The sequence below is a fragment of the Hetaerina americana genome, unplaced genomic scaffold (genome assembly GCF_022747635.1).
Source record: "Hetaerina americana unplaced genomic scaffold, ioHetAmer1.1.p SCAF_1, whole genome shotgun sequence".
In the NCBI taxonomy this organism is placed as follows: Eukaryota; Metazoa; Arthropoda; class Insecta; order Odonata; family Calopterygidae; genus Hetaerina; species Hetaerina americana.
The window spans coordinates 4,752,802-4,775,956 of NW_027286069.1; the positions used below are offsets into that span (position 1 = coordinate 4,752,802).

General features: G+C 34.7%; 1 protein-coding gene across 3 annotated transcripts in view; it reads left to right on the forward strand.

The window, feature by feature from the left end:
* mxt (Eukaryotic translation initiation factor mextil) overlaps positions 1-21,391 on the forward strand; it is a 59,438-nt gene extending 38,047 nt beyond the window's left edge. Inside the window, exons 14-16 of one of the 3 annotated variants that reach the window (XM_071584959.1) lie at positions 1,163-1,383; positions 10,607-10,649; positions 20,928-21,040. In XM_071584959.1, the coding sequence (XP_071441060.1) occupies positions 1,163-1,383; positions 10,607-10,633 (248 nt within the window). In that variant the 3' untranslated portion in view covers positions 10,634-10,649; positions 20,928-21,040. Of the gene's footprint in view, positions 1-1,162; positions 1,495-10,606; positions 10,650-20,927 lie in introns of all 3 variants that reach the window. The other 2 variants (XM_071584943.1, XM_071584952.1) reach the window with 2 other exon arrangements.
* The last annotated feature ends 1,764 nt before the right edge of the window (positions 21,392-23,155 follow it).

The following is a 23,155-nucleotide window of genomic DNA, read 5'->3' on the forward strand; positions in this document are numbered from 1 at the left end:
AACATTAAAAGTTGGTGAGAATCAAACTTAGGAATTATGAATTAGAATTGGACACTGCCTCAATTATGAATTAGAACTGGACACTGCATCTAGACTAATATTGAAAATTAAAGAGGCATTAATGTTAACTTACTTCAACTATTTAAACTTTCTGGATTTTGTCTCAATAAAAAGTGGAAATAGGGGCTGAGGACCGAACTGACCCATCATTAATAGAAACATATGGAGCAAGGACGTTTATAGATGATTCAAAAAGTAAGTTGTTGGCTCTAAATGCTGATAGTCATGCTCAGGAAATATTATTTTGAGTTAGGCATTTTGATCGATGAAATTATTTAGTATTCAGGTAATTCATCTATATTATAGAGCAATCTGATCAATAAGACATTTAGTTTGGTCTTGCACAAACAATATGCTTTATCTAAGCTTATAATCATTAAAGTATATGAAAATACAGATCACGGGTAACAATAAACAGCATTATGCTTCCAAACCCACATTTTCAAACCCTTTGCATATTCATCGGCAGATACCACTACCTGCATTTCATAAGTAGCACTTCAGACTATTATTTTTGGCTGTTGCAAGGATGACAATTAATCATTGGTGACACTTTCAGTATGAGTAACAAATGACAATATATCATTACATGACACTCAAAGGGTTTATTTTGCAGCTGGTAATATATTGAAAACCAAAATTTAAGTGAAGAACTCAAAGTTGGCTTGAGAATTACATTAGCACCCTACATCTAAAGACGGTTTACCTGTCATTTAAAAATAACTTTGATTTAACACTTTGGCTCATCCTCCTGTTTTATAGGCTACTTGTCAATGATTAATTTTTAAATACTTCCTGTAAAAGCTTTTCTTATTAATGTCATAGTTTGATATATTTATTCAGTTGGAAACTGAAACATTATGTATGTAGGTAATTCTATGCCAAAGTGGCTCAGCAATGGTAGTACAGTGAGAATTACCATGGAAAAGTGAAATTTTTATTTCTAGAGGTCGATAAGGGCACTTATATTTACTATCCTATATTAAAAATTTTTTTTGAAACTCCTTAGCGATATTCACTAATTGTAGAAAGAAGTCATATTATTCCATCACTGCATCATAACTTTAATTTTAACACAATTTCTCTCTCTTTATTACTTCAGGTGAATCTGACGTTACCTTTAAGCAGTCACTACCAAAATATAATGTAACTTCTGCCCCTGCGGAACAAAAGAAGCAGCCAGAACGCCCTGTGCCTCCTCGCCCCACAAAAATCCGCTACACCAATGATTTCTTGCTCAATTGTGCCATGTCACCATTGAGCCAAATTCCACCGCCCAATTGGGATACCATCTCAAATCAATACCCGTGTATTGTTCGCAAGGTACTGCTGCCCTCTCCATCTCCTATCCCCTCCCCACGCACGAATTTCATCCCACCTCAGCCTCCCCAACAAAAGCTTGCGTGGAACACAACATGGCACCCTATTGCTCAAGTTCGTGCTCCACTTTCTCATAACCCATTTTATTGGAAGAGAACTAACTTTTAGTCAATTTTCTCTTGCTTTCTCTACTTCAATGTACCTGACTTCCCTTGCTTGGGTGTTGGTGAATTAACCAGCTAGCTTGACTGCAGCTGTAGTTAGTCATGACAAACAATGATTTGTTGAATGTTCCATGGTGAGAGAAGGGGAGGAAATGTGGGAGTTGAAAAAGGCTGTGTTTTTCTATTATAAAGGTCCCTAAATATACTCTTTTGGGATTTTACAAAGTTGAGATTTTGTAGTCAAAATTTTAAATGATTATCCCTAAGGTAAGGCGATAAATGTGGGAGTAAGCCAGTGAGAATTTTTTTCAATTAATGATATGATTGTGTTAACAACCAATTGAATGTTGTATATTGTTGTGTTACTAACTAAAGGTTAAAATGGAGAAAAAATTATTTGAATCTCAACTAAGCTTTTGAGCATGAATGAATCTACATGTTCATGTATATGTCTGTACATGTTCTTTTTCAAGTGGTTTTGAATTGCTACTGTAATAATGTTTTCAAGGATCCAAGAAATTGAATGATGGTTGGCTTTTTTTGAACTGGTTATAAACGGCACTAGTTAATGTTCCAGAAGTGTCAGACTTCATGTTTGCACTGTATTCTGTCACAGATCATTATTGTCAAACAAGGGTAACCTTTTGGAGTTTTGTTGGCTTGAAGGTTTGTTGTGATATGCTGCTATTAATACCCTTATTTCCATTTTCTTCCTAGTTATTTTTATTAACTAGCAAGACTCACGCATGAATGAATTCCATAGGTATTAACTGTGTGAAATGCAAGGTTTTGGTAAACTGCTGCCCTATGCCATGCCCAAATGGTTTAATTAACCCTCTTAAGGTGGTGCTTTTTATCATGTTCTGGTTTCTGTATCTAATTTTTCAATAAATTAACAGTTTATTGGTGAAAATATGTAGAACAAAATCTAATTATATCTATTCTTTTGTCTCTTGTAACAATGGTATATCTTGGCTTTCTTTATCTAATATGTTGCATGTATAGTTTTCTTGCCTGTAAATTTACACTACATGAATAAATATGTCTGACTCCTTCTTCTATGTTTCTTTAATGAACACTGAGATGTCAATTACTAGTCTGGAGTAGGGTGTGATGAAGATCTGGTATTGTTTGGAGGGCTTAATTATGTCGTATCACAATCATTACATAGGCTTTGAAAAATAAAGGAACTCAAGTAGTTACGGATTGTTATGTCAGGGTTGCTGCAAGACTGGAAAACATTATAAGACAGAAATATTCATGAAACACTTTGGAATTCAGATATTGTGGTTCTAAAGTGCCTCAAAATCAAAATGAAAATGGAGTGGCTTCGGAATCATACTACACCATGTTACTACATATTTAAATAAAATCCACCATGTGATTACATGTTATTATCATTGCATTTTCAATGCTAATATATCAATAACAAGTAGCAGAAGTACAATTTACACTAATTTACTGATCTTTTCATTTGGAAAAATTTAAGTCTGAGCCGGATAAATCTATAAAAATCATTATTCTAGACCTGAAGCAACCCTGGATGTATATAGGAGTTATAAATAATAAATGTTTGGTATTACTTAAGTTTCTTCTGGTTAGTATTCTTAAGACACAGTACTACTATCCAAACTCATTAAAATCAGAAACACAGAATCGGGAATCAACCTGAAGGTCAGTTGAGTAGGTGATGGTAGTTCACCCAATAATACCAAGCCCGATGGCATGGGAACTTTACACATGGCGACCAGAATATGGCGACCAGATCTTCTCCCTGTATTCTATCTCATATTTTATAGAAAAAAAGGAAAAGTTTTGAGTGACCATCATCATATAAGAATACAGTACTATTTATTTGAAATTATTCTTATGGCTTCGATGACTTTGTTTGGTCAAGTATTCATCATGCTTCTGGAATTTCCATAATATTGGTTGGCTTTCTGGACAGCAATTTTGCCCCCAGTCCTGGAGGCATCTTCAGGCTGAAGGGAATTGTGTTGCAATTTAGCCAATATATATGGGAGGCACTGGCTGGCCCGGAAGGAAAAAGACAAAAATAGAAGCCTGAAAAAGAAAATCCTGCTGCATATGCCACCTTCCCATACATCAATGGAATGGTGGGAAAGATAAGGAAGCATAGTATGGTAACTAGGTTTGGCTCAACAAAGGCAGGTGGTGATTTCACCCCAAAACATAAGGACCAGATCCCTGGTGTCATGCATGAAGGAGTATATGATATCAAGTGCCCATGTGGAGAGCCCCGCATTGGCCAAACAGCAAGGTTCATTAGATGCACAATTAAGGACGACCAAAGAGCGACAGAAATGAAAAAGATTTGCCTCTCAGCATAAACTGATCAAAAAAGCTGTGGGAATAATGAAGAATCAGAAAGATTTCAACTGTGAGAACAGATGCACCCTTACTTCAATGTGGAAAAGGGTAATTCAACTTCACCAAGGGAAGTCGATTAGGGCACCTGAGGAAAGTCAAACACTGGCATGGCCAATCAAAGCTCTCCAGGCCAGCCAGCACTGGCCAAATATTTATAGCGCTCAATTGCGTCACAAATCACTTTGGCCTAAAGATGCCTCCAGGGCTGGGGGTCAAAACTGTTGTCCTTAAAGGCAACCTACATGATGGAAATCCCCGGAAGCTGTTTGGAACCTTTGCTATTTATTTACATTTAATTGAGCAAAAGACTTTGTGAAATGTAAGGTATAACAAGAATAGCTATGAAGATATTTTTTGTTCATCTTACTGTGAATTCATATTTATTCCTACCTGGTAATTTTGTGCCTTATTTAATACATCAGAGTTTTTATGCATTTGGATAGGCATTTTTAAATACAGTAATTATTTATTTTACTGATAATGGGAGAATTTTGCTTTTTTAGGGCACTGTTTGGCTATTAATTGAAATATTTGTTAGTATTTCAGAAAATATCTGTACCATTTTCTTGAAAATATATATGCATTTCTAAGAATGAATGATTTTGTGTGTGATTTTCTGAGCAGTTCTATAAAGTCATATTTAGTTGAAGAAAATGACCTATTATAGCAGAATATATACCAACATATTGATTTTCTCAATAACTTATAATTAGCTGAGAACAAAGGTGAAGTAATGAATTTGTAATGCTAGAGTTCTTCTGTTTAATCCTTTAATTTCAGGCATTGTTCCTGTGTATATATTTGACATTTACAAATGGGTACTTTATATTAGGCCTCCTATTTACCTATGAAATTTTAATTGAATGTTTACTATTAAGTATTGTAAGCATGGTGCAAGAATACACTGTCCTTCATGCAGAGAATGTTTACTTTTCCATCTGAAAAGTCTTATACTTTTTAATATTTTGTTTTAATTACTAATGCAATTTCCAAAGAAACTGCGGGAGATGCCGCAACAGTAACTTTTAACGGAGTCATCCGCTAATGTGCATTTCAATGCAACAATTTCAGAGTGTAAAAATCATTCGCCTTGACTGGGATTCAAACCCAGATCCCTCAATATCCGGTCGAGTGCTTTAGCCACTTAAGCTACCGAGGCATCCTCTTAAACTCTGAAAGTTTGGGGCTTTTAAAGGAACAAGATGTTGTGACGAAATACCGTACATACAATGTCACAGGCATTCGTAGTCGTGCGCGAGGCGCCTCAGTCCACGAGGTTAAAGCCAACTTTAAACATTTATGGTGTTTTCACTTTGACAAATTCCAAAGAAACTGCGGGAGATGCCACAACAGTAACTTTTAACGGAGTCATCCGCTAATGTGCATTTCAATGCAACATGGTAGCTTAAGTGGCTAAAGCACTCGACTGGATATTGAGGGATCTGGGTTCGAATCCCAGTCAAGGCGAATGATTTTGACACTCTGAAATTGTTGCATTGAAATACTAATGCAATGCCTGTATTTATAAATTTTGAAATTTATGCTTGAGGCTTCCTCTGGCCAATGTTTTACTTTTTAAGCATGACAATTTTGTATGAGGTTAAGGTCATTTTATTTTGTTTATAATTACTTCCGTCATATAAAGTGAAAAAAAATTATCAAGTAATAACTTCCGATCTAATTTTTATTCGTCATGTTTTGTTGCATTAGATGAAATGCAAGTCATTCTCATGGTTGAATCTATGGAATTGTGGGGGAAAATAATGATTTTTATAAATATTCTATTATAAATTCATTTTGGGAATTCTTGATTTGAACTTTTTTTTATTTGTACAATGTTTGTTTTTGGGCATATACCTGTATCAATGTGCGTGCAGACTCTGACAAAAGTAAAAACCATAGTAGGATCAATTTAACCGGTAATACCAATGGCATATGGAGCAATGATCCACAAAAGTATGTAATCGCACTCATAAAGTTGAGAGAAAAAAATTAATAAATGACCGCATACTCGTCAGGTAAATTTGGATAAATTCTCAATTTGGAATCTAGGCAATGAGTGAAAATCATATTCATGGAACATTTCCATTGAAATCATAGTTTTAGACATGTTATTTAATGAGTTGAAGGAAGCTACTTAGATTTCATGCATATTAAATAAAATTATGAAAGTTAGCATGTTGTAAAATATTCTTTTTCTTGAGATATTGTGGTGAATGAGCATTCTATCTTTATCTATGTTGATACTGGTGGTAGACTTACATTTGGGGGCATATTCTCATTGCTTGAAATAATTATCACAATTCATGTCTGTGAATTGTTCAATTTTTTGTGTTATGATTGTACTGATTTGTATATTTTCATTTGAACATGTAATATTTAAATTTGAGGTATATCTTGCAAGGCTTATTTAGCTGAATTAAAATTACGAAAGTCTTTTCTCCTTAAGGGTCTTCTCTTTTGATTTCTGTTGCTTTCTACAGCAGAAAATGTGCCATCCTTTATTTGATAAGAATTTTTTATATATTTGCCTCGTACTACTTTTCTTTAGTCTTCTCAATCTCAACTAGCATCTACCTTCATTTGCCTTCTGTCAAAATTATGTTTTACCTTGTACCATTCATCAGATCTCTCTTAATTTTAATCTTATTTCCCAGCAAGTCTCTTTTAAGTCTATACTTTCAGCAATTTATCTTATTAAGATAATATTATTGACCAGATGCCCAACCATAATATGACAGAGTCACAAAACTCATTAAATGCAGTCCTGGACAAAAACAGTATGCTTCCTTAAGCAAGCAAGCAATGCATAGGCAGTTTAAGGAACCACATCAATTGAACAATCGATTTTTGCTATGTGGCGCTGAATTCACTGAATGTTTGAAGAGAAGAAAAAAATGAGAATGGAAAAGGCAATCATTGAGAGTCAAAGTTAGATATTATTTGTATGTGTACAACTTTATGCTTTACTAACCTTAGGATCAAGTGATACTTAACCTATTACGCTACACATCAGTCTCTTTAAGTTGTTTTCAGAGAAAATCCCAGAAAATCATTTCCAGTTAAATGAATAATGCAGTCTGCCATGGTATTTTGAATTCATATGAATCTTTTTCTGCCAGAGTACTTTACCCTCCCCAAATTTACTAGGTGTAATGGCTCTTCTCAGTAAGGCATGGTTTTAAGTAGCATGGCTGAAATAAACTTTTTAAATTTCATATGAATAAAATTCAAGATTGTGAAATCGAAAATTTGTAGAATTAAAAATTCTGTGGAATGAACATTTTATACTATAGCATTTACCAATGTAATCTAGTCATTTGGCTAAGTCAGAAGATAATAAAACTGTTCCTTCTTTTTAGACAACCCCAAGATTTCTTTCATCCATTCTACATCTGGGAACTGACTAATGCATGCTCTTTCTTTTGTCATTTTCCATTGTCCTTACACCTCAAAGCACTCATGCAACTGAAATTTTGCATTTTTTACTCATGAGGGTAAAAAATAAACCCTAGGAGAAGTGAATTCTGTGCTCAATTCTCTTGGGAAATGTTCACCTTATTTATCCCTTGACCTTCACTGTTTCCTGAATAAACAATATCACTCATATTCTGAAACTTGGCCTAATAGTTGCTGACCCTGATCTCTGCAAAGGGTCACATAGGAGATTTCTTTATGCAGAACCTCAAAGCTGAGGAGGTGAACTCTTCCCCCTGCTGTATTATCTGCATTTTTCAATGCATATGCAATGCTACTAAAATTCCAACTGCCAAGGGTTTATCTTTTGCTAAAATTTCAATAATTTCATTATCATACTTTGCCATAGAGGTGAAATAGCATGGATATTTTAGAGCTATTTTAGCATTTAAACTTAAAGCTAGGTATGCAGATTAATCAAATTTCTTCAAGTTTTTGTTGTTCAATGCAAAGTGTATCGTTTAAGGTGGCTCATTTCTTTTGTCCAGGACTGCATCTCAAACCTTTGTTTTTTTTATTTTTATTGCTTCTATTCTTCAGCATTAAGCCAGTATCAAATAGTGTGAGGAAGTCCAGATACTCATGATTATGCTTTCATTATTTACTTAAAAAAATCGGTATGTTTTATATAATTTTTAATCACATAAGAAAATATCCCCGAGGAGTTATCTTTCTCCCTAATTGCTAACAATTTGGAACCTGAGAAGAAGACACTCACCTTTGTGACAGCAACTGACAGCTTATATGATTAAAGTTGAAATTATACATATTGTCTTGTTATAATTCCAATAAAAACTAAATTACATCTTTGTTCACAAGTAAGATGCTGAGTAATTTCTTAATGGTGGTGAAGTATCATAATTTTAAAATAATAATGCTTGAATGGATAAAATGTTTTTGTAATGCATGAATTTATGCTTTTAATGCCAGTATTCAGGATCTAATTTATTAAAGGTAAGGACTATATATGTAATTCATATTCTTACCGTACTACTTTCAATGAGAATTGTGATTTTCATTAAATGTACAGTAAACTCTTGATTATCCGCTCAGCAGATTATCCATGCTATCCTCTTCAGAGTACCTCCAAATGTTAATAAAATGACATGGTAAAGATAATTGTTGTTAAATTTCAATATTGTTTTTAAAAAATGTGAACTTGAAATACCTCTACTTTCGTTAAAGTTTTTAACTTCACAAAATCAAAAGTTTTAAATAGCATTTAATGGTTTAGTTTGTGTGCTCTCCGTACTTTCCCATTATTTTTTCCCTCACAGTCATTAGTCCTGGGAATTTCATATTCTTCTCGAAGACGAGCAAAACCATAGTTTTCACTATGCAGCAAATAAGTCATCGACTATTTCACTTCATTATTTCAATTGGTATCATATGACAAATATGAATTGTGTCAGCGATTCTTTTTAATATTCATCCTTTAACAATTATTTGTTTATTTCCTGACACTATGATTGATCAAGCTTTCTGTTGAAATTACATTCTGCTCTTCACTTGATAATAGTTTTTGTTTTCTTATAAAACTATAATTCCAACCTTAAAAAAATTACTCAAAAATGGAAAAATTGTACTTTCCATTGCTAAAAAATACTTAGCTAATCTCTCAGAATGAAAAAGAATGGTTTCTGTAAATAGTTGCTTATATTTTCCCTGTGTTTTGATTATCTGTGCTTCATCATGCGCCTATTGGAATGGTTAATTGAGAGTTTACTGTGTAACGAAAGGTGTCATGCTTTTGCCATCTTAGATGCTATTGAATGTACGAGTGTCATCTTCATTATTCTTTCTGTTTAAGAATAAAATATTGAATTCTTGCCATCATGGTGAAAAAAATTTGTAGAGAGTTTTTTTACATATCTGTTATTCTATAATTTTAATTAATTTAGTAATGCCTTTATTCTCAATTTTTATGACACCTTAGTCTCAAGTTAAAAGGCAGTGGAAATCTGTTTTTGCCTTTAAGTTGCATCATTGATAATTATTTTTGATAACCCATTTGTTCATTTAACATTTCTCTCCCCTGTGCTGGACTTAAATCATACCAGTCCAGATTGAAGAATTTTGATCCATATTAAATTGCCTGATCGTGATGGAAAGATTCTCATCTTACCATCGTAATTTTGTAATGATTATCTCTCTCACACACATAGTCACACATTCCCTCATCTGGCCCAGTTTTGGTCTGGGAATGTATGGCTTTCCCAAGCATTATGCATGTTTATATTTTCACATTAACCGATATGAGGATAATCTCAGAAGTACCTGACCCAGCAAAGAAAAAACATTTTTGGAAAAAATGTATTTATTTTTCAACATAATCACCTTTTAGCTCTATACACTTTTCCCAGTGGTGTTCCATAAGTCCGATAACCTTTTTATAATAAAAACTGTCTTGCTCCTTCAAATAATATAAATAAGATAATAGGCCATGGATGAATAAGTTGGGGTTGTGAGTTGGTGTATGGCCAGTAAAAACAAGGGAATTTTTAAAAGTTGTAGAGGTTAGTAAAATTATTAAATCAAGCACCTACTGTGAATGAATTGTTGTGGTTACAGTCCTGTACTTTTTGTTTATGCAGCTCTTTCTACTGAAGAAGTCATTTTTTCTCTTAGAAAATTTAATTATATAAATGAGTCTTAATGAAAGATTAGTAATTGTGGGATTATTTCAAATTTAAATATGGCGAATTTGGTTGACATATTATCTTTTGCAGTCCTGATTTACAATTATTAAGAGAATAAATATGATACTCAAATTTTTTAATATCCGTAAAGACACCTTTCAAACCCTCATCTTTTTTGTCCATGTGCAATATGTTTCATTAGTGATTAGTTGATTTTATATTATAAATTTTTGAAATTGTTTGCTCTTGAAAATGTTAACACAATGTAATCAGTTTGTTTAAAATACCAGACTGGCTGAGTTGTAATGAAATGCTTATTTAATTGTTATAAACATTAGATTTTGAGAATAATTTTTTCTCTTGTACATACTGTGCATGTTTAGTTTCCATTTTCTGTTTTTAAAAAGCTTCCTCTAAGAATGTGTGTAGTAATCATTTGTCTGCATGTATACATTTTTAAATCTCACGAGGTAAATTGATGTGTATACCTGTTTTGCTTATTTTAATTTATGGCAATTTTTTTCAACTATAAGGAAATATTGAATTGAATTTCAGATCCTTCATCAGTGCTCTAGAGACTGACTTCATTACCTGAAAGGTATTCCAATTATGATATTTTTCCTTAGATTTAAAATCTAAAGAAATATTTACTCCCATGCATGATCAATTTGATTTTGTTGATCAAATTATGACTTTTAGTTTTTCAAAAGATTTAAATTAGTAAATGGTTAATTGCTTTCATGATTAGATGGTATTTGTTCACTATTTTCATTTGTTAAAAAATTAGTTTATTACATTTCGTTCCACAGTAATAAAATTATATATTTCATCAATCATGTTGCAGTGCAACAGTCATAGCTCTTCTGATTACTTATGTATTAGCTACCTATGAAACTTATATTGTTATTGATTTGGTAAAAATTTTACAAAATAATGTGAAATTCACCTTCTTGACCATGTAACATGCTCTGGGCTTTATTTATGATGTACCATGTGGGAAGTTATTGGGGAAATCATTGTATGTCTGTCATCACAGGTTGAAATACTGTATGTCTATATGATTCTACCTGCATATCTATCTTATAATAGTTATTCGGCTTTATTCAAGCAAGATTGAGACTGTGACAGTCCCTTCTTCCATCTAACCTATACTATATGGTGGTACTAATGCTAATGAAACAACCTAAAATAAGAACTAGTAATTTCTTTGAGTACAACACGCATTAATATTCTGTCGAAACATATATTTTCCTCATTTGGTAAACAGAACCTGGCCTAAGACAGTTATGCCTCTTTCAAACATTTGCATCCAGTTTTGTAATAGTCTCTTGAAGAAATGAGTTATTTTGGTTGAAGACGGAACCCAAAACATGTAGTAATTCACCACTTGTGGAGTTGGAACCCAAAATCAATTGGCAGATTCCCCAGATTTTTTTACATTTCATTTATAATTTATATACTTTCAATTTTATTATATGTTTATAATCTTAGAAGCCTATCAGTGCTACATGATTTTTTTACATTTCATTTATAATTTATATACTTTCAATTTTATTATATTTTTATAATCTTAGAAGCCTATCAGTGCTACATGATTTGTCAATAATGGTGCACAGTGGGAACATTTTTTGGTCGTACTTTACTTAATTAGCTAGATTTCCACCAGCAAGAGTGTTCCCCAATAAAAAATTCAAATAGTCCCTTGCTGAAAAGCATATCAGGAAATAAATAAGAAACCAATGCAAACCTATCTATTCGAGGATGACTCCCTATATATAAGGGTACAAGACACACCAGGAAAAATGACTCGGAACAGGTGGGTCAAAGTGGTAAGTAAATTGGAGGTGGTTAGATATCATGTAAGGATTTACCAATTTTGGCCATGCCCCTCATCACTTGATGTCCTGGGCAGCCCCTAGAGAAGGAATGTCAAAATAAAGCAACCTTGCAGCAGCATCATTTTACTGTTTTGAGGAACCTTTTGATTTTTCATGAGGAAAAAGTGAATATATAGTGCTACCCCAGGTTTCCATTTTATCATGCAGGAAATCAATTATTACGCTCCCAAATTAAAAACATTTGGAAAAATTACAATTATGCATTTGTTTTTATTAATGAAATATCTTCTTTTTCATGCAAATCAGTTTTCTTATGGCTGATTTTGAATAGCTGTCATCAATTTCAAATTGTTTAAAGTAGTAGTTATTAGGGGAGAACAGCTGAGGTCATTTGCACCATTAGGAATTAATGGGAATCAGGGAAAGGTGGAGAGAAACTCAGCATTAGCCTACTTTTAGCGAAAGGCACCATAGGGTCCACAGAAAATAATAATGTCCCACACCTGTGCCATGAGTTGCATATCTAAGGTTGCCTTCACCTTTGTTTGTCATGATTTACAGCAAGCAAAGATGAAGTTGACCTTAGCTACATGACCTTTGGTGTAGCTCTTGGTCTCCACAACAATATAAATACATGCTCTATTAATAAGAAAAGTCATAGGATACTCGGTAACATATATATCATCGACCAAAACTAGTTAATTGTACACTCACAGCAATATAAATGGCAATTCTTAATCGTCACATTCTTAAGTGCTGTTATCTGCTAAATAGTATCCAACAAATCTATATTTATGATCAAATATCTTAAATGGCCCTCTCTTGAAATACAACCTTGACATGGTGGAAGGGCTTGTGCATTCTGATGACCGCTAGAGCTGAGCTGTTGGCAGTAATTATAATTGCTCTTGATAGGGTCACCCATGTCAGATAGATTGAAGGTTAGGGGGGGTAGTCCATGCAGCGTCTATTCCTTAGTGTGGCGGCTGCAAAGTCATGTGACCCTGGGCCATTGAGTGATGGTATCATGTTAAAAACAGTATTGAAGACAGCTATGGGGAACCACCTCAATTATTATCCCCAAGACTTATGATGGACAGTATAGAGAATATCAGTCCTGGCAGCTATGGGACTCTGCCCAATTGGCAGTGTGTCATGTCTGGCAGCAGGAGAGACAAGGTTTTTGCGATCATCTCACGAAACCCTTGCAAAGCAATTTCAACAATAGTTGCCCTGAATGTTGGTTGTGTTTTGTTAGGAGGAACAGGATATTTATTTGGTAGTCGTGTCAATCCAAAACCTGCCTTAACCATTAGATTACCTATAATAATCTGGAATACTTCATTGGAAGTATGTACCAATTAATCTATATCAAATATCAATGTTTCTAAGGCCAATTATATCAAAGTAAGTACTGATTTTCAGTAACAGGAATGGATTAACAAGAAACTTGCCTATTATGTTTCCTTCAATTATGGTCTTCATTTAGGTATCTTATGTCTGCATATATCTGAGCTCACTCTATAGAAAGGCTAGGGGACTGTCAGAATGTAAAAAATGAAGTATCTTTTAGAGATGCAATGGGTGACGTGTTAATTGGAGCGGGAGATGTTCTGACAAGGTGGAAAGAATATATTGAGGGTAAATGGTAAGCTAATTAGTAACTAAATGGTCAAGATAAAAGTCCAACATTTTGGATATAGAAAGGTAATATGATGCCAAAAAATATAGATGATGACTAGAAATACTCTTGAGGTAGAAAAGGCATTAACCAAAATGAATTTGAATTAGGCTGTGGTGATAGATTATATCCCTGCCAAACTTCTCATGAGGTTGAGAAAACAAGGAAGGAGGAGTTTTTATGAGCTCATTCTTAGTGCTAATGAGGGAGAAAGTTAGCTGGAAGACTGTGTTAGATGAGTATTGAGCTGTGGGAAAGTATTACTTAAGATAATCAATAAATGCATGGTGAAGAGAGCAAATGAGTACACATGACTTGGCAGAATGCAAATATTTAATATCATGTCTATCTCTAGTAAGATTTTGAAGTCAACATTATGATTGTTAGTGATGGACCCAGATAATGGTTTCAAATTTCATTGTAGACATTTTTAAGTATCCCTACTAAAAAGTGTGCTAAGTCCTATGCTATTGATTTAGGACTTCTCTTAGCTTTGAATTAGACTATTTTGAATTAAGCCGGTTTGCAATATTGAGTTTGCATTGTATCCAGTTAGTTGTGACAGGGCTATCTGGATTGACCAAGCGTACAGATATGCACTGATATCATGTTTTGATTAATTTATTACCTGAAGACCCTAGTCGTACTGATTGTCATGGTGAGATCCAGGGACTGAAAAGCTTTCAGCAATCGTCTGGGTTCTACTGAATACGATTTAGGTTATAAAGTTGACAGTATATTATAAAGCAGAAATCCATCTGTATATTTAGGTGTACTTCTTTATTTTAGTTGCCCAAATTTTGATGTAGCTGTGTAGCCACATTTTTAAAAAAGGCTTCACTCTTTTTTTCAATCATAGAAATCAGTATTATAAGTTGTTCAATAAATGTTTCAACCGTAAAGTGACTGCATTATTATTAGTAGTCTACCGGCTTAGGGTAGATTGTTGGTGAACCCTGGTACTACACAACCCTGTACTCATGAGCCGTAATTAACATGATATAACATATCCTTATATCAGATATTGTTTCAGGCATAACCTTGTGTTACTGCTTCGTCATTTTAAAGAACACAAAAGCTTGGCTAATTCCACATAAAAAGGAATTAACAAAGTTTTTCAGTTATTTTAAATAATGTCCTCTATTATATTTACTTATTCTGTAGCTCAGTGTTCATCTTACATCCCCTCCCACTCACTACCACTTTGATGGTGAAGGTCTTGAGATTTCTGTTGACTTATAGAGCTGCACTGGTGGTAGCAATGATGATTGCTCTTGGCAGGGTCACGCATACCAGATTAGCCTGGAGTTAGGTGACTAATGGCCTGTGCAGCATCTGTTCCTTAGTAGGCAACTGACCCCACTGAGGTGGCCAATTCAGTGATGATGTCACATCATAAATGCTATTGAGGAAGGCAGTAGGAAATACTTCAATTGTCTTTCCCATTAAAAATATGGATTGAAACAAAGAGATAATGAATCCTGACAATTACAGCCCTCAGCCTACGGGATGCCATGCCCGGCAGCATGGGAGGCAAGGCCTTCCTGGTTATCATCGCATGAAATCATTGCAGGACCAAGCTTAGGATGGTGAGAGGAGATTTGAGGCTTGTGATATGTGGGTGTGGCAGAGAATGGAGGAAGCTCATTGAGCACAGGGGAAGACCAAGGCTTTAAGTAAGGTGGGGGCAGAGAGGAAGGTGCTGGAGGAAATCCTGAAAGGCCAGAGAAAGTGGGCAGGGGAAATATTGAAAGGTAGTGTTACATGTTAAGGGCCATGATTGAAGGGAGGGGTAGGTGGAGAAGATGAAGGAGAGAGGGGGTCTTTTTATACAGCATGAGGACAGGCAAAAGTTCTGAAGAAAGAGATAGTGTAGGTCAAAGAAAGAGGAAGTTTTTGCAATGCTCAGGAGTAAATAATCATGAGGGACCTTCTCAAACCTATATTTAATTAGAATACATTGAATGAACTTCCTACTTCCCTCAAATCCATCATAAATTTCTTTTCCTTCCTCCATTTCACTTTCCCTTCATTCTCCCATCTATTACTGTCTTCAAAATCCCATTGCCTTTCAGTATCTCTCGCATCCACTTATCCAGCCTTCTTCAACTTTTTCCAACTCTCTTCTCTCCTACCATGTTTAGAACATCATCTGTTTTCCTTTTCATCCAATTATTTTTTACACTCTTCTACAGGCTGACATCTCAAAGGCCTTGAATCTTTGCTTATTCTCCTACTTCTGACTAAATTTCTGAACCATATAAAACTAAGGTCCATATTTTCATTGTTCTTTTCCTTGCATCTTTACTTAAGGGCCCTGCCATGAACTCCCACTTCTAAAACAATCAGGTAAATAATAGTGTTAAGCCTATAATAATGTGTATTGAATTGTTTTGTCTGTTGAATGCATGAATATTGGTAAATTATTATAAAATGGTCAAAAAAATAATGTCCAAGCAATTTTTACAGCATTATAACTTCAACTAGAATAGTCTTATGATTGTATACTACAACTATTTGGTGGGTTGAAATGGAAGCCTGAATGCAATGTTAACTTGAGATCAAATTGGAAAAAGGTTGGTTTAGAATGAATTACCTATGTTCTGTGTGTCCGGTTTGTGTTGTTCATAGTTTGAGTGTTTGTATTGTGTGTGTTTTGAAGGTTAGTTATAGCCCAGTCTGGTATAATATTTTTTAAATTAACTTAACTTATCTCCAATACTATCTTTGAAAAGAGGAAAAATGTTTTCAATGCATATGCTTGGTTCATGTAGTACATGACATATTTGGATTTGAGTTTTTATGATATGGCCAAAACTAACTGCAGGAGTTGTGGAAGTTTGATTACTTAGCATGTGTTTATGCCTTCTATGCTGCTGTACCCAATGCCGTACAAAAACCACAGGTTTTAAATGCATTCCCTCCCTTAAAATACATTCCATCTTCTTAGTGTTTAAATGGAAATTAAAGAGTTGGCTCAACCCTACCAATTGACCCATGCTGAGTAAAGTATAACAATATAGCAAGCTGGGATATGCAAGTGATTTGGAGCAGAGGTGTGTACAGATGGAGTGTATGTGCCCCTGCCCTGAACAATTGAGGCCAGAAAGTTTATATAAAATTTAAAAAGAAAAAAATGCTCATGCTCTGGGACAAGTTTCAATAGATCAGCAAAATAACTAAATTCCCAACTATCCCTTGGAAATAGTGCATTTACCAGTAACTCTATTTTCCTCACTTCCTCGCTCATTTGTTTTATTTGGAAACATTTATTTAAGGAATAAAGTCGAGGATATGTACAAAAATATATAGCTTAAAATTTCTCTCCATTATTGATGTTATGTGAGCTCAAATTGCTTGTCATTGCCACTCTACCTGTTGACCAATTGCAATATACTTTCAATTATCAATAATAAAAAACTATAAACACATTATTTGGTAGGTGATGATAGAGTTCACCCAATACTAAGCCCAATGGCATGTGAAATTCACACATCAGGGTAGGGGGCCAGTTCCTTTCCCTGTGCCGGTTATGGTTTCTCAGGAAGATTTGGTGCCCAAAAAATCACATAGCTTGGGTGGAGCTGCAGTTGCTCATAGAGGCTTTCCCAGGAATCGAACCTGGGCCCACTGGTCAGTAATCCAAAGCTCTACCCCCTGGACTGCCACAACCATTATTAAAACATATTTATTGACCACATGCAGAATGATGCCCCATAAGGATGCACCTCCCCTTGCACAAATTATGTATCCACTCCTGTTTGGCAGAGTGATAAAATGTGGATTGGTCATGATGAGGATAAAAAAGAAACTTTACCCTTCCACTATAAAGATTTAATATTTCACGATCATGGTTTCGATGCTGTGCATCATACGTGCAGCATCAAAACCATGGTCATGAAATATTAAATATTTATGATAGAAGTGTAATGTTTCTTTTTTACCCTCAACATGAAGGAATTCCATTAAGTTAAACCTGAAACTTTTATAGATTGGTCATGTCTGAATGTAATCTCTTCTCAAAGATTCATGTAGCCTCATTTACAAGTAACTGGAGGTGGGGAAAGTGTAAAAAGTTTCATATATATATATATATATAAACACATATTTATACATATATATATATATATATATATATATATATATATATATATATACTGCACTTTCTGCTGAGATTTTTTTCTAAGATTTGCATTGTGAAGTGAATTTAACAATATAAGTTAAACTGTAAGATACTAAGAAATTCCAAAACAGTTAATTTAACAGTCACCTTTGCAGACATATGCAAAAATTTCATAATAGAACATTCAAATTTAATGGGAATTGAATATCTTGATACCAGTCAAATACTTAAGCCAGTGTAGCTAGCAGGGCCTTCCCTTGCACTATCAGATCACTTTATCTTATACAGGAAATTGAAGAAACTAGCTTTATATCATGCTCAGGTAAACGATTGGTACGCAGTAAAATTGTCACACCCCATTCAAAGTTTATTGACTTGCTCACATCCAAACAAATTTATCAGCAATAAAAAGGTGACCCAAATCTTGAATCTTTGATATTGTACATTAAATGTTGGCCAAGTGTTAAAATATATATTAAACTACTTTTATGAGGATTCCTTAAACCATGCTGATACTTTATACCAAACGGTACAAAATTTGCTCCTCTGCCATTTACTATAACTTTGACATAATGAAAGGGTTTGCATGCTCTGACTGTCTCTTTATGTCTTGATGTATCGGGGCAATGATAATTTGCTTATGATAGGGTCATCCATGCGAGATAGATCAACGTGTAGGAGTCAGAAAAAAGAGAGCTCACTCATTGATTTGTCCATTTAAGTAATGGTGTCATGTTAAAAACCACTTCCAAGAAAGACAATGAGAAACCACCTCAATTATTTCCTAGAGTGGATAGCAATAAATGGTTAGTAAATCTTGGCAACTTAGGGACTCGGAACCATGGGCCAAATACCACACTCAAGGGTTCAGGGAAAGCAAGGCCTCTAGTTATCATTGTATGAAATCCCTGTAGAAGTGAGCTAACAGCAGTTTAAATGAAGAAACAGAAGAAAACTGCCATCATTTGAATAGGGACACTGAGTAGGTAATAGGCCAGGCAAATTAGGAAACCTCAAGACAGAGGTAGTTTAAGAAAGATAGGTCTGCGTGAGGTAAGATGGAGCGGTAGTTTCCATTGTCAACAATTGGAATGATATAGCAGTGGTCTAGCACAATTTTTGTCCTCTAGCACTAATATTTCTTTCTGAGGCCCTTTTTCCCACTTATACAACTCTAATGGGTACTTCTCCTTTCTTTGGGCTGATTTATTCCCTATCCTTTCCTGTCTTCATTTTTTTCAAAAAGTTCATTACCACAACAGTAAAAGATTGGTGGGGTGTAAAAAATGAAAGACAAAAGTAACTGACTGGTGGTCACTCTGGGGCTATTTTTTTCATCTCTCTTCTCCCTTGCCTGGCATCCCCCTTTCTTCTCTTCAGGACTATATCTTGTAATTTTGATTTCCTTCTCAAATGCTTCCATTGTTGTCAGTCACTCATCAAAAGGGACATGTTCACTTGCCATCTTGGCAACCAAGATAAGTGAGTTGACCCATCACTCTATCATCTATATGCCATGCTCTTCTTGGGCTATCGGTACAGCCATCAATACAGGGTTTTTACCTTGCCTTCTGCATCCTATGTCATTGGCTATCCAGTGGCTTTTCTGCCTTCAGAGATTTCTTACCCCGAGGACAAGAGGGTGCCCTTTGCTACCACTTGCAATCTGCCCTCCTAAGAGGCTGTTGCATTAGCATGCGTAAACATAGAAAATATGAGAATCACAAATTTCATCTCACAAATAAAATAATTCAAAATTAATAGATGATAAAATAGTACTAGTTTTCTGCTAAGAATTTCCATGTATAGTTACCTTAAGTTTGTAAAACAAAAATTTATTCTAATTGTATTTCTCATTAGCCTATTCATCTTACCCTTTTAATTCCAGTTTTTGACAATAAAGCATAGTGGCCTATATTAAAATGTGTTGGAAACTTATTGATCCCCGTGCCAACTAATAAGTTTATGCTGTCTTAAGAAGGCCACTTGCTGATGAGACTAGGCTGGGAAGTATAAAAATGGAACCGTTAGAACTCAGTTCATTCTTGTTTTTAGGTGGGACATGGATTAACCAACTCCTGACATGTGTGGTGCTTACCTGATACATGGGCTGAGAAGTTATTGCACCCCACTTATTTATTTCTTTCGGAAATGATACTTTATGAAACTGCAACTGAAATGCAATCTGAATTAATATCCTCAATTGGAAAAGTGCACCTCTCTTGGTGTGCCAAGCCAAACTTTATGGCTTTGTATGATGCATGAATCCAGGCAATGACCAATTATTCATTTGTTGTGTATCCTGCCTTACAGAGGATTGGTAGTACACCTGTTTATTTAATTGTGTTGTTGCATTATTAAGAAGAATGTTGTTGAGCCATTAGTTTTGGTTTATTTCTTATTTGACTGTAATTTTAAAAAATGGCAATGTCCATGACATGAGACATTTTTCTTAAACAATTTGATTTTGAATGTTGATCAAGTTAATCCAGTGGGAGGCATAAATGCCTATTAACCTAAAGATTATAGTCATTAGTGTCATGTACATACTGGTGGTGTTGCCCTTGGGAAATGGTTTGATAAACCACAAGTTACTTATCCAGATTTTCCAGAGATGCCTGTAAATAAATTCATAGTGAATGTACTTATGAGGTAATGGATGGATGCTCATGGATATTGGGAACTCATTATTATTTAATCAATTTATGATAAAAATCTCTGCAGAAAGGTGGAAACCTCTGGATGACTGGTTTCAAACTCCAGCCCAGACTAATTTAGGCAGCAAAGCCTTTTCAGAGTCGGCAGGGTGAAAATTATCCTGTTAATCTGACTTGTAATTATATTACGACGTACAGCCTGTAGGAATGGCTTGAAGGGAAATTAGGCTTCCTGCAACAGAGCTAAGAGCACTAATAGGGTTTTACTTGATGTGATAGTAAGGCTCTATTTGTCTTCATGATGTCTATGTTGGGTAGTTTTGCTCTCAAAGTTTTATTTTTGAGAATTTAACAAGGTAATTCTACCGTAATTGATAAAATCATCATGCTAAGCCTCCGCTTACTTTAGTAAATGATTACCAGTTAAGAGCTCACCAAAATTCTAATTCTTTGTTGTCAAATTGTACCCTGTCTATGATGTTACTCGAGTAGTTTTTCGTGTTCTTCAATGGTCTATTTATGAGTCATCTAATGTTCTTGGGAAAAACTGATTTTTCATATTTTTTCTCTCTTTCAGAGCCCTGAGGTTTTTGACCCAAGAAAATATAATCGGTGGGCCCAGAGTGTAGATACTCAGAGCTTTATTCTTAATGTTGCTGAATCAGAGCCACCCACTCCAGAGTAGACTCCTTGCTGTTTTATATTAACATTAGTTTGTATAATTCCTGCTTATTGAGCTTTTTGTGGGATGGGGTACTTTATTTTCTATTTATTTAAAAATGCCACGGATACTCATCAAATCTTAAGAACTGACAAGTGTACTGATCCTAGTCACATATCTTTGAATTATTTATTTTAACTTAAAAGGTCATGGCTTTAATGAGAAAAATCTTTGCTATATTTTTGTCAATCATGTGTACATTTTATCATGAGTCTCAACAATTCATCTTGTATTCATGTGGACCTTGAGCAAATGCAAGGTCATGTTACTTTTTGTTTCTCTAAGAGATTTATTAATATTTGGGAATAATAAAAGGTAAAAAGAAAAATTTTTGTTATTTTTTATACTATTTAAGAAATCCAAAGAAATACATGAAAGGTTTCCCAGAACTTCTGGTTATATGAATGCTCACTTGAATGTATGGTACATTTATTTTTATGAATGCCTTTCTAATATTGATGTGCACGAAGACCAATGGTATAAAAATGTATGTTGTAGCTACTTATCTTAGGCAACCTAAGTCAGGACTAGATTTTTTGTCCGATAGGTAAAATTAGAACTTACCTCACATTAAGCCCAATGCTTTGTGAAAGCATGTATTAAGATGGGGGATCTGTCACTTGTACCCTTGAACATATTGCCATGTGACAAATTTTTAAGAAATGCAGGAGATGCCATTACAATAACTTAAAAGGGCTCATCCACTGATGTGCATTAAAATGTTCCAATTTAATATTACTGTCAGGTGAAATCAAATTAATAGGGTAACTCCATTGTTAAATATCTATAAAATAAACCATTAATTCTTTCCTATTGTCTTTCAGCTAATAAAGCTGAATGTTTCCTCCATTCAAAATGTGGATGAAAAAATGTAATGGTAGAAAGCCTGCTGTGTGAACTGGACACTGCACTACTTCCTTCCGGGATTTTGGGAACAGTTAGCCAAAGATATTATCAGGGCACTTCATTTCTGTTATTCATTGTTTCATTAGCTGTAACGATTGCAAGGTTTGATGTACTTGAAGGATAATTTAAAAGGCTTATTACATGTTAATTGTTGTAAATTTGTGGAAGGGAAAAGAGGTTGTGTTGCTGTGATGATTTGAAAGATCGGGATAGAAAATTGGAGCGTATGGATTTCATGTGACTATTGTTCATTGACTTGGAATATGGTTGGATTGATTTGGCACCTTGGTGGTATGGTCCCTTACCACTCAAATTAGAGAATCTTGCCTCAATGTGTATGTCAAGTTTAATACTTCTATCCTGATAATGGATATTTAGGTTTTGTTCGTATAAATGCATATTATTCTTAACCAATGAAATTAGATTGTATACATAAAGAGTAGCCAGTGGCATAATTTGTAGATCATGTAAATGAGGCCTGCAGGAGTGTCTGAAAGGTAAGTTTAAGATAGCTCTTGTGACCTGTTTCTGCACTTAAAAAATCTTTTGGCTATGGCTGGAGCCACCCCAGAATAATACCTTATGATAAACAAAATTTAATTTTAACGATTTAATAGATATATTTTAGAATATTTAAGCTAGTCCAAAAAAGCAATTATCCCTGTCCAACAAAGCCTTCACTCTTGCAAGATTCACTTTTTAAGGTCGAAGGGCATCCTGAACATTTGAAATCTTCAACATCTTCTCTACCCTCCCGGAACAACTTATGCCACTCAAAAACATCCATTCTACCCATGGCATTATTACCATAAGCTGCCTTGAATATGTCATGAGTCTCTTTTCTCATTTTCCCCAGTTTCACACAAAATTTGAAGGTGTAGCACTGTTCCAATAACTGGTTAATGACAGAGTGTAGCAAGGTCGCATTATAGAGGTATTGCAAATGAACGATCCACACTCTGCGAAGGCTGGGGGCCAACTGCCGCCGACCTCCAGCCCTTCCTGAGACTCCCCGCCCTCAAATCCAGCTAGAAAAACCGCTGTCCATCTGCCATCTATCCGGGAAAAATTAAGTGGTACTACTTTTGGGACTGATCTTTATATATATAAATCTTCCAACTCATTGAAATGGAAAACAAACTTATTACACATGTTGTGTATTAACATCTGTACCTACC